This window comes from Scyliorhinus torazame, chromosome 19 (genome assembly GCF_047496885.1).
Source record: "Scyliorhinus torazame isolate Kashiwa2021f chromosome 19, sScyTor2.1, whole genome shotgun sequence".
NCBI classification, from domain to species: Eukaryota; Metazoa; Chordata; class Chondrichthyes; order Carcharhiniformes; family Scyliorhinidae; genus Scyliorhinus; species Scyliorhinus torazame.
In genome coordinates, this window is record NC_092725.1 from 47,324,613 (window position 1) to 47,337,665 (window position 13,053).

Sequence of the window (13,053 nt, forward strand, 5' to 3'; positions counted from 1 at the left end):
GGAGGCTTTCAAGTGTCAGTTGAAAGGAATTCAGGACCGGCATGTTGCTGTGAGGAAGGAGGATAAATACGGCAATTTTCGGGAACCTTGGATAAGGAGTAAGGAGGGCTTTGAAGGGTTCACGAAAAGTCATTGGCAAATAGGGTTAAGGAAAACCCCAAGGCTTTTTACACGAACATAAAAAGCAAGAGGGAAGCCAGGGAAAGGGTTGGCCCACTGAAGGATAGGCAAGAGAATCTATGTGTGGAGCCAGAGGAAATGGGCGAGGTACTAAATGAATACTTTGCATCAGTATTCACCAAAGAGAAGAAATTGGTAGATGTTGAGTCTGGAGAAGGGTGTGTAGATAGCCTGGGTCACATTGAGATCCAAAAAGACGAGGTGTTGGGCGTCTTGAAAAATATTAAGGTAGCTAAGTCCCCAGGGCCTGATGGGATCTACCCCAGAATACTGAAGGAGGCTAGAGAGGAAATTGCTGAGGCCTTGACAGAAATCTTTGGATCCTCACTGTCTTCAGGTGATGTCCCGGAGGACTGGAGAATAGCCAATGTTGTTCCTTTGTTTAAGAAGTGTAGCAAGGATAATCCAGGGAACTACAGGCCGGCGAGCCTTACGTCAGTGGTAGGGAAATTACTGGAGAGAATTCTTCGAGACAGGATTTACTCCCATTTGGGAGCAAATGGACGTGTTAGTGAGGGGCAGCATGTTTTGTAAATGGGAGGTTGTGTCTCACTAACTTGATAGAGTTTTTTGAGGAGGTCAGAAAGATGATTGATGCAGGTAGGGCAGTGGATGTTGTCTATATGGACTTCAGTAAGGTCTTTGACAAGGCCCCTCATGGTCGACTAGTACAAAAGGTGAAGTCACATGGGATTTGGGGTGAGCTGGCAAGTTGGATACAGAACTGGCTAGGTCATAGAAGGCAGAGAGTAGCAATGGAAGGATGCTTTTCTAATTGGAGGGCTGTGACTAGTGGTGTTCTGCAGGGATCAGTGCTGGGACCTTTGCTGTTTGTAGTATATATAAATGATTTGGAGGAAAATGTACCTGGTCTGATTAGTAAGTTTGTAGACGACACAAAGGTTGGTGGAATTGTGGATAGCAATGAGGACTGTCAGAGGATACAGCAGGATTTAGATTGTTTGGAGACTTGGGTGGAGAGATGGCAGATGGAGTTTAATCCGGACAAATGTGAGGTAATGCATTTTGGACGGTCTAATGCAGGTAGGGAATATACAGTGAATGGTGGAACCCTCAAGAGTATTGAAAGTCAGAGAGATCTAGGTGTACATGTCCACAGGTCACTGAAAGGGGCAACTCAGGTGGAGAAGGTAGTCAAGAAGGCATACGGCATGCTTGCCTTCATTGGCTGGGGCATTGAGTATAAGAATTGGCAAGTCTTGTTGCAGCTGTATAGAACCTTAGTTAGGCCACACTTGGATTATAGTGTTCAATGATGATCGTCACACTACCAGAAGGACGTGGAGGCTTTAGAGAGGGTGCAGAAGAGATTTACCAGAATGTTGCCTGGTATGGAGGGCATTAGCTATGAGGAGTGGTTGAATAAACTCTGTTTGTTCTCACTGGAACGAAGGAGGTTGAGGGGCGACCTGGTAGAGGTCTACAAAATTATGAGGGGCCAAGACAGAGTGGATAGTCAGAGGCTTTTCCCCAGGGTAGAGGGGTCAATTACTAGGGGGCATAGGTTTAAGGTGCGACGGGCAAGGTTTAGAGTAGATGTACGAGGCAAGTTTTTTTACACCGAGGGTAGTGGGTGCCTGGAACTCGCTACCGGAGGAGGTGGTGGAAGCAGGGACGATAGTGACATTTAAGGGGCATCTTGACAAATACATGAATAGGCCATTCTGGACTTCGTGTTATGTAATGAGCCAGACTTGATTAAAGATCTTAAAGTAAGGGAACACTTAGGAGGCAGTGATCATAATATGGTCGAATTCAATCTCCAATTTGAAAGAAAGAAGGTAGAATCAGATGTAAAGGTGTTACAGTTAAATAAAGGTAACTATAGGGGCATGAGGGAGGAACTGATGAAAATCGACTGGGAGCAGAGCCTAGTGGGAAAGACAGTAGAACAGCAATGGCAGGAGTTTCTGGGAGTAATTGAGGACACAGTACAGAGGTTCATCCCAAAGAAAAGAAAGGTTATCAGAGGGGGTGATTAGGCAGCCATGGCTGACAAAGGAAGTTAGGGAATGCATCAAAGCAAAAGAGAAAGCCTATAATGTGGCAAAGAGTAGTGGGAAGTCAGAAGATTTGGAAGGCTTCAAAAACAAAGAGAGAAATAAGTAAAGAGAGGAACAATTATGAAGGTTGGCTAGCCAGTAACATTGGGAATGATAGTAAAAGTTTCTTTAAATACATTAAAAACAAACGGGAGGCAAAAGTAGACATTGGGCCGCTCCAAAATGACGCTGGTAATCTAGTGATGGAAGACAAGGAAATAGCTGAGGAACTAAATAAGTACTTTGCGTCAGTCTTCACAGTAGAAGACATGAGTAATATCCCAACAATTCAAGAGAGTCAGGGGGCAGAGTTGAATATGGTAGCCATCACAAAGGAGAAAGTGCTAGAGAAACTAAGAGGTCTAAAAATTGATAAATCTCCGGGCCCAGATGGGCTACATCCTAGAGTTCTAAAGGAGATAGCTGAAGAAATAGTGGCGGCGTTAGTTATGATTTTTCAAAAGTCACTGGAGTCAGGGAAAGTCCCAGAGGATTGGAAAATCGCTGTTGTAACCCCCCTGTTCAAGAAGGGAACAAGGAAAAAGATGGAAAATTATAGGCCAATTAGCCTAACCTCGGTTGTTGGCAAGATTCTAGAATCCATTGTTAAGGATGAGATTTCTAAATTCTTTGAAGTGCAGGGTCGGATTAGGACAAGTCAGCATGGATTTAGTGAGGGGAGGTCGTGCCTGACAAACCTGTTAGAGTTCTTTGAAGAGATAACAAATAGGTTAGACCAAGGAGAGCCAATGGATGTTATCTATCTTGACTTCCAAAAGACCTTTGATAAGGTGCCTCACGGGAGACTGCTGGAATACCCATGGTATTCGAGGCAAGGTACTAACATGGATTGACAATTGGCTGTCAGGCAGAAGGCAGAGAGTTGGGATGAAAGGTTCTTTTTTGGAATGGCAACCGGTGACGAGTGGTGTCCCGCAGGGTTCAGTGTTGGGGCCACAGCTGTTCTCTTTATATATTAACGATCTAGATGACTGGACTGGGGGCATTCTGGCTAAGTTTGCCGATGATACAAAGATAGGTGGAGGGGCAGGTAGTATGGAGGAGGTGGGGAGGCTGCAGAAAGATTTAGACAGTTTAGGAGAGTGGTCCAAGAAATGGCTGATGAAATTCAACGTGGGCAAGTGCGAGTTCTTGCACTTTGGAAAAAAGAATAGAGGCATGGAGTATTTTCTAAACTATGACAAAATTCATAATGCTGAAGTGCAAAGGGACTTGGGAGTCCTAGTCCAGGATTCTCGCAAGGTAAACTTGCAGGTTGAGTCCGTAATTAAGAAAGCAAATGCAATGTTGTCATTTATCTCAAGAGGCTTGGAATATAAAAGCAGGGCTGTACTTCTGAAGCTTTATAAAGCATTAGTTAGGCCCCATTTAGAATACGGTGAGCAATTTTGGGCCCCACACCTCAGGAAGGACATACTGGCACTGGAGCAGGTCCAGCGGAGATTCACACGGATGATCCCAGGAATGGTAGGCCTAACATACGATCAACGTCTGAGGATCCTGGGATTATATTCATTGGAGTTTAGGAGGTTGAGGGGAGACCTATTAGAAACTTACCAGATAATGAATGGCTTAGATAGGGTGGACGTAGGGAAGTTGTTTCCATTAGCAGGGGAGATTAGGACCTGGGGGCAGAGCCTTAGAATAAAAGGGAGTCACTTTAGAACAGAGATGAGGAGAAATTTCTTCAGCCAGAGAGTGGTGGGTCTGTGGAATTCATTGCCACAGAGGGCGGTGGAGGCCGGGACGTTGAGTATCTTTAAGACAGAAGTTGATAAATTCTTGATTTCTCGAGGAATTAAGGGCTATGGAGAGAGAGCGGGTAAATGGAGTTGAAATCAGCCATGATTGAATGGTGGAGTGGACTCGATGGGCCGAATGGCCTTACTTCTGCTCCTATGTCTTATGGTCTTATGAATAGAATGGGAATAGAGGGATACGGACCCAGGAAGTGTAGAAGATTGTAGTTTAGTCGGGCAGCATGGTCGCCACGGGCTTGGAGGTCCGAAGGGCCTGTTCCTGTGATGTACTTTTCTTTGTTCTTTTGTTCAATGCCGTATACCTTCTTGACTACCTTCTCCACCTGTGTTGCCCCTTTCAGTGACCTGTGGACCTGTACACCTAGATCTCTCTGACTTTTAATACTCTTGAGGGTTCTACTATTCACTGTATATTCCCTACCTGCATTAGACCTTCCAAAATGGATTACCTCCCATTTATCTGGATTAAACTCCATCTGCCATCTCTCCGCCCAAGCCTCCAAACGATCTGAATACTGCCTTTTGTTTCTGCCCTTGTTTTACTACCTTCCGACTGCCTGCATCGTTTCCCATCCCCCCTGCCACATTAGTTTAAACACTCCCCAACCGCTCTAGCAAATAGCCCCCCTCGGACATCAGTTCCAGTCCTGCCCAGGTGTAACCCGTCCAGTTTGTACAGGTCCCACCTCCCCCTGAACCGGCCCCAATGCCCCAGGAATCTGAAACCCTGCCCCTGACACTATCCCTTCAGACACGTATTCATCCTGTCTATCCTGTCATTTCTACTCTGACTAGCACGTGGCACCGGTAGTAATCCTGAGATCACTACCTTCGAGGTCTGATTTCTTAACTTCCTTCCTAGCTCCCTGTATTCTGCTTTTAGGACCTCATCCCTTTTTTTAATCTATGTCGTTTGTACTGATGTGTACCACGACCACTGGCTGTTCACCCTCCCCCTCCAGAATGTCCTGGACCCGCTCTGAGACATCCTTGACCCTAGCACCAGGGAGGCAACATACCATCCTGGAGTCCCGTTTGTGGCCACAGAAACGCCAGTCTATTCCCCTTACAATTGAATCCCCTATAACTATTGCACTGTCACACTTATCACCCGTCCCCTCTGCAACAGAACCAACTGTGGTGCCACGAGTTGGCTGTTGCTGTTTTCCCCTGAGAGGCCACTCCCCTCAACAGTATCCAAAGCGGTATATCTGTTCTGCAAGGGAATGAACACAGGAGACTCCTGCACTACCTGCCTCGCTCTCTTGCTCTGTCTGGTGGTCACCCATTCCCTTCCTGCCTGCGGAGTCTGCGCTTGTCGTGCCTGGACATGCATGTCCACTGATCACTGAGAGTGGCAACACATGTGGACAAGGTGGTCAAGAAGGCATACGGCATGCTGCCCTTCATCGGTGGGGGCATTGAATATAAAAATTGGCAAGTCATGTTGCAGCTGTACAGGATCTTAGTTAGGCCTCATTTGGAATATTGTGTACAATTCTGGTCGCCACACTATCAGAAAGATGTGGATGCTTTGGAGAGGGTACAGAAGCGGTTTACTAGGATGTTGCCTGGTATGGTGGGCATGAGCTATGAGGAGAGATTAGATAAACTCGGTCTGTTCTCACTGGAACGACGGACATTGCGAGGCGACCTGATATAGGTCTATAAGAGTGGCATGGACAGAATAGAGTCAGATGCTCTTTCCTAGGGTCGGAGAGTAATGTACTCGGGGACATAGGTTTAAAGTGCCTGGGGAAAGGTTTAGAACAGATTTGCGAAGCAAGTTTTTTTACACAGAAGGTGGTAAATATATGGAATGCGCTGCCTGGGGAGGTGGTGGGAGCAGGTACAATAGCGGCATTTAAGGGACATCTCGACAAATTCATGAAATGTGTGGGAATGGAAGGATACGGACTCCGTAAGTGCATATGGTTTAAGTATAGGTAGGTACCATGGCCGGCGCAGCCTGTTTTATTCTTTGTTCAATAACACCATGAACTGCCTCAAATGTTGACACTGCACCTGCTGGTCAGGAAAATTTCACTTGTTGATGAGAGTGCAGTCTCTGAAAGACAGTTGTTCAATTTCAGTTAAAAGGTTGAATCTGTGTGATCTGAATGTGTGACTGTACTCTGTTTTGTTAACTGCAGCATTAACAGAGTTCACAGAAGCCGATGAGCTGATTGCAAACATGGCCATTGGCCAGAATGCCTTCCTTTTCCTCACTGATGCTGTCGTGAGAGCTGAGGGTTTGCACCAAGATGAGTTCTACATCCGCAGGATTCACAATCTAATCACAGACTTCTTGACACTCATGCCAATGAAGGTGAGTTGCAGATGTTTATTCAACTAATGAACATCAGTGGCCTACTGTAACAGCTTGCGGCCGCCAGTCGGTGGGGAGCTGTGCCGCTGGCCGGGGGGGCTTCGGCGAATGCTGGGGGACTTAGAACATAGAACATGGAACATTACAGTGCAGTACAGGCCCTTCGGCCCTCGATGTTGCACCGACCTGTGAAACAACTCTGAAGCCCATCTACACTATTCCCTTATCGTCCATATGTCTATCCAATGATCATTTGAATGCCCTTCGTGTTGGCGAGTCCACTGCTGTTGCAGGCAGTGCATTCTATGCCCTTAATACCCTCTGAGTAAAGAACCTACCTCTAACATCTGTGCTATATCTCCTCAATTTAAAGTTATGTCCCCTCGTGCTAGACATCACCATCCGAGGAAAAAGGCTCTCACTGTCCACCCAGTCTAATCCTCTGATCATCTTGTATGCCTCAATTAAGTCACCTCTTAACCTTCTCCTCGCTAACGAAAACAGCATCAAGTCCCTCAGCCTTCCCTCATAAGATCTTCCCTCCATACCAGGCAACATCCTGGTAAATCTCCTCTGCACCCTTTCCAATGCTTCCACATCCTTCCTACAATGCGGCGACCAGAATTGCACACAATACTCCAAATGCGGCTGCACCAGAGCTTTGTACAGCTGCAACATGACCTCATGGCTCTGAAACTCAATCCCTCTACCAATAAAAGTTAACACACTGTACGCCTTCTTAACAACCCTCTCAACCTGGGTGGCAACTTTCAGGGATCTATGTACATGGACACCGAGAACTCTCTGCTCATCCACACTACCAAGAATTTTACCATTAGCCCAGTACTCTGTCTTCCTGTTATTCCTTCCAAAATGAATCGATTCACACTTTTCTGCATTAAACTCCATTTGCCACCTCTCAGCCCAGCGCTGCAGCTTACCTATGTCCCTCTGTAACTTGTAACATCCTTCCGCACTGTCCACAACTCCACCGACTTTAGTATCATCTGCAGATTTACTCACCCATCCTTCTACACCCTCCAGGTCATTTATAAAAATGACAAACAACAGTGGCCCAAAACAGATCCTTGTGGTACACCACTAGTAACTGGACTCCAGTCTGAACATTTCCCATCAACCACCACCCTTTGTCTTCTTGCAGCTCGCCAATTTCTGATCCAAACTGCTAAATCACCCTCAATCCCATGCCTCCGTATTTTCTGCAGTAGCCTACCGTGGGGAACCTTATCAAACGCTTTACTGAAATCCATATACACCACATCAACTACTTTACCCTCATCCACCTGTTTGGTCACCTTCTCAAAGAACTCAATAAGGTTTGTGAGGCACGACCGACCCTTCACAAAACCGTGTTGACTATCTCTAATCAAATTATTCCTTTCCAGATGATTATACATCCTATCTCTTATAAACCTTTCCAAGACTTTGCCCACAACAGAAGTAAGGCTCACTGGTCTATAGTTACCGGGGTTGTCTCTACTCCCTTCTTGAACAAGGGGACAGCATTTGCTATCCTCCAGTCTTCTGGCACTATTCCTGTAGACAAAGATTACTTAAGGATCAAAGTCAAAGGCTCAGCAATCTCCTCCCTAGCTTCCAGCGAATCCTAGGATAAATCCCATCCAGCCAAGGGAACCTAGCTATTTTCATACTTTGCAGAATTGCTAACACCTCCTCCTTATGAACCTCAAGCCCTTCTAGTCTCGTAGCCTATATCTCAGTATTCTCCTCGACAACATTGTCCTTTTCCTGTGTGAATACTGACAAAATATATTCATTTAGCACCTCTCCCATCTCCTCGGACTCCACACACAACTTCCCACTACTGTCCTTGACTGGCCCTACTCTTACCCTCGCCATTCTTTTATGCCTGACATATCTATAGAAAACTTTAGGGTTATCCTTGATCCTACCTGCTAAAGACTTCTCATGTCCGCTCCTGGCTCTTCTTAGCTCTCTCTTTAGGTCCTTCCTAGCTAATCTGTAACTCTCGAGTGCCCTAACTGAACCTTCATGTCTCATCTTTACATAAGCCTCCTTCTTCCTCTCGACAAGTGTTTCGACTGCTTTAGTAAACCACGGTTCCCTTGCTCGACCACTTCTCCCTGCCTGACAGGTACGTACTTATCAAGGACACGCAGTAGCTGTTCCTTGAACAAGCTCCACATTTCCATTGTGCCCATCCCCTGCAGTTTTCTTCTCCATCCGATGCATCCTAAGTCTTGCCTCATCGCATCATAATTGCCTTTCCCCCAGATATAACTCTTGCCCTGCGGTATATACCTATCCCTTTCCATCACTAAAGTAAACGTAATCGAATTGTGGTCACTATCACCAAAGTGCTCACCTACCTCCAAATCTAACACCTGCTCTGGTTCATTACCCAGTACCAAATCCAAGATGGCCTCGCCTCTCGTTGGCCTATCTACATACTGTGTCAGGAAACCCTCCTGCACACATTGGACAAAAACGGACCCATCTAAAGTACTCGAACTATAGCGTTTCCAGTCAATATTTGGAAAGTTAAAGTCCCCCATAACAGCTATCCTGTTGCTTTCGCTCCTATCCAGAATCAACTTTGCAATCCTTTCCTCTACATCTCTGGAACTTTTCGGAGGCCTATAGAAAACCCCTAACAGGGTGACCTCTCCTTTCCTGTTTCTAACCTCAGCCCATATTAACTCAGTAGACGAGTCCTCATCAGACGTCTTTTCTGCCACCGTAATACTGTCCTTGACTAACAATGCCACCCCTCCCCCTCTTTTACCACCTTCCCTGAGCTTACTGAAATATCTAAGCCCCGGCGCCTGCAACAATCATTCCTGTCCCTGCTCTATCCATGTCCCTGGTACCAACCCATGCCGCAAGTTCACCCACCTTATTCCGGATGCTCCTGGCATTGAAGAAGACACACTTTAAACCACCTGCCTGCCTGCCGGTACACTCCTGCAACTTTGAAACCTTACTCATGACCTCACTACCCTCAACCTCCTGTATACTGGAGCTACAATTCAGGTTCCCAAGCCCTGCTGAACTAGTTTAAACCCTCCCGAAGAGCATTAGCAAATTTCCCCCCAGGATATTGGTACCCTTCTGGTCCAGGTGTAGACCATCCCGTTCGTAGAGGTCCCACCAAACCCAGAATGAGCCCCAATTATCCAGAAATCTGAAACCCTCCCTCCTGCACCATCCCTGTAGCCACGTGTTCAACTCCTCTCTCTCCCTATTCCTCGTCTCGCTAGCACGTGGCACTGGTAGCAACCCAGAGATAATAACTCTGTTTGTCCTAGATCTAAGTTTCCACCCTAGCTCCCTGAATTCCTGCCTTACATCCCCATTCCTTTTCCTACCTATGTCGTTGGTACCTATGTGGACCATGACTTGGGGCTGCTCCCCCTCCCCCTTAAGGATCCTGAAAACACGATCTGAAACATCACGGACCCTGGCACCTGGGAGGCAACACACCAACGAGTCTCTCGTTCCCACAGAATCTCCTATCTATCCCCCAACTATGGAGTCTCCAATGACTAATGCTCTACTCCTCTCCCCCTTCCCTTCTGAGCAACAGGGACAGATTCTGTGCCAGAGACCTGTACCCCATGGCTTACCCCTAGTAAGCCCCCCCCCCCCCCCCCCAACAGTATCCAAAGCAGTATACTTGTTACTAAGGGGAACAACCACAGAGGATCGCTGTAGTGACTGTTTCCTCCCAGCCCTTCTCACCGTCACCCATCTGTCTTTTTTCTTCGGAGTGACAACATCCCTGAAGCTTCTATCTATGACCACTTGTGTGTGTGGTCCGGGGATGGAGAGGGAGGGCCCCAGGGGGCACTATCTGGCACGTCTGGTCCGCGCACGGCCGGCGCCATGTTGTACGGCGCAACCGCTACAGGGCGCCGTCGTGCATGCGCGGCGACGAACCCGTCCATTCTTAGGCCATTTTTGGCACAGGCACCGGGAGTTTTATCTGCCGCTGCTGCTACACTTCACTGGTCCCGGAATCGGTGAGGTTTCGGCGCCGATTGTGGCATCGTAGAACACCACAGTTCCCACGCCAGCGTCGGCACTTAGCCACTAAATCTAAGTGCTAAGAATCCAGCCTCTCACCACTGCTATCTTTTTCCTGATCCACATTCACTATTAGCTTAAGGCATGCACTTCTCAAGTTTGTCCCCATGCTTCCAAGCCGCTGCAGAAGGAAACGCATTCCCTGCCTGCACAATTTAATGTGTCCGGGAATGATACAATGAAACACACTTGGATGAAACCCTGGTAGGTGAGGAGCCACTGATTTTAATAATAATGGGTAATTGGGGCTACTGACTGCTCACACTTGTGTCCCATGCAACTGGCGGTAACTGCAGGATACACTTTGTTGGTTTGTTGCAGGTCATTACAAGTGAAAACCGTGTTTTTGTTTTAAACTGCCTACTTCTGGAGATGGGTATTAGCGAACTGAGTAAATTTAATTCTCGAGTTGTACTGTCTGTGCTTGGAGCTGACAGTGCAGTGCCCTGTTTACCACAGTGAGGGAGTGAAATCACACAAATCTTTTCCTTGTGACTCCATATTGAGCCATTCGGTTGAAATGAATGGGAAGGTCAAATGAATTAAATTCTTAGCAGTTGATCTGAGCCCTCAGTAAATCCCTTTTAAAATAACAAAGATGGCATTCAGTGACTACAGTGAGTCAGTCATGACGATTACCAACAACTGATATATGTGTAACACAGGTATGCTTCCTCCTGCCAGCAGCGCTCCTTGATAGTGGCTGTTCCACCTAGAAACACTCTACGTCAGTACTGTGTTTTACTTGTACAACTGAATCACCCTTATTTACAAGACATTTTGCTGAGAAAAGCTGTTCAGCGAATTAAAGTTTGGTAAGCAAATTGCGTAATGCTAGCATCGTCAAACATCGTAAACATAATATTGACTGGCACTTTCAGAAAATATGTGATTCATACTCTTGGGGAAAGGTGAGGAGCTCGGAATGTATTTCAGTGGCGAGAACACCCCCAGCTGATCTCACTCTGTTAGGGAGATGGAGCAGAGGCACTTGTGATGGGACCTGAACGATGGTGAACTTCGCTGGGCACGGTGAACCGGGAGGAAACTGTTGGAGATCCATAGTGGTCCTGACGTGCAAATCCGTCATCTGGCCGTGGTGTGGGGCGAAAGACGAATCAAAACATCTAGGAGTTGGTTCCCTCTGATGTTTCCCTCCGGCTAGCTGGTGCAGTTTTGTCTTGTAAAGTAAATAATTTGAGGTCTTGGGATCGAGACATTCTCAACCTATTCTCAAAACTTTAAATGTGTAAGACACCTGACTCACTGGCTTGGAACTAGGCGTGGAATATGGTTTTGCCAAACAGAACTTGCTTTTAAACTGCACAAGTGTAGCAATAGACTGGATGGTAGGCAGTTCTTCCTTTATGAATGTGCATTGCTGGCTAATGTGATGGGCACTGAATCTCTGCACATGTGGAGAGTTGGGGCAGTTGAGATTGTATCCTATAAAAGGTGAGTAATTTGGCGTTCAACACACGTGTGACCTGAACTGACTGACTGCATGAGGGGGTTAGAAAAGAACTTTGATTTTTTTTTCTCCCCCCTGCTTTTTGTGTCTTTGGCTGTTGTTCTGCTGCGTTTGTCTCACCCAGAAAGATTATGTGGGAGGCCTTGCTGGAGCAGCTGGTCTTTTCCTTCCCTTCCCTTCAGTTTCGTATGGTGGTAAAATCGGTTTAAAAGAGGTGTCACCAGTGGGATTGTTCTGATCTTCCTTTCCCTTTGCAATCTTGCCTCTTGTCTAACAGGTTAAACAACTGAGGAACCGTGCAGATGAGGATGCCCGAATCATCCACATGAGCCTGCAGATGGGCACTGAGCCTCCTTCCACGTTGCGCCGTGACCTTGAGCATCTGATGATGCTGGTAAGATGAAAGACTAGTCCACACTTGAACTTTGAATGAACAGGCACCAAATTTGTATCTCAATGACTGGACAGCAACCGTATGGATTTCTATGGCATCTTTAATGTAGCAAAACAAGGCGCTTCTCAGCAGTCTTATCAAAGCTTTTTTAAAATAAATATAGAATACCCAATTTTTTTTAAAAATAAAGGGCAATTTAGCGTGGACAATCCACGTACCCGGCACATCTTTGGGTTGTGGAGGTGAAAGCCACGCAGACACTGGAGCAATATGCAAACTCCTCACAGACAGTGACTCGGGGTCAGGATCGAACCCAGGTCCTCAGCGCCTTAGACAGCAGTGCTAACCACTGCACCACCTGCCACCCTGTCTTATCAAAGTTTGACCCAAAAACGCAAGGAGACTGGGTGACCGCTTTTGTGGAACACAGCAAGCATGACCCCAACCTTCCTGTTGTGTGCCATTTTAACTCCGCATCTTGCTCCCTTGCCCACATGTCCCTCTTGGCCTGTTGCAATGTTCCATTGAAGCCCAGCGCAAGCTAGAAGAGGAACACCTCATCGTCTGATTAGGCATGTTACAGCCCTCAGGACTCAACATCGGGTTCAACAACCTTAGACTGTGATCTCTCGCCTCCATCTTAAACAACATTTTTATATATCTCATACATTTATTGTCTCAATGCAAAAAATCCCCTTTCCCCCTCCTCACACAAGAGGCTGCTGTCTCTTGTTCTTAAGGTTGCA

At 46.7% G+C, this 13,053-nt stretch overlaps 1 protein-coding gene across 3 annotated transcripts in view; it reads left to right on the top strand.

Annotated features, from left to right (window-relative positions):
* Positions 1–13,053, top strand: part of nup205 (nucleoporin 205) — a 189,430-nt gene that overhangs the window by 37,248 nt on the left and 139,129 nt on the right. For all 3 annotated transcript variants that reach the window (XM_072484243.1, XM_072484244.1, XM_072484245.1), the window contains exons 8-9: positions 6,178–6,353; positions 12,191–12,307. In XM_072484243.1, coding sequence (XP_072340344.1) covers positions 6,178–6,353; positions 12,191–12,307 — 293 coding nt within the window. The remainder of the gene's footprint in view (positions 1–6,177; positions 6,354–12,190; positions 12,308–13,053) is intronic.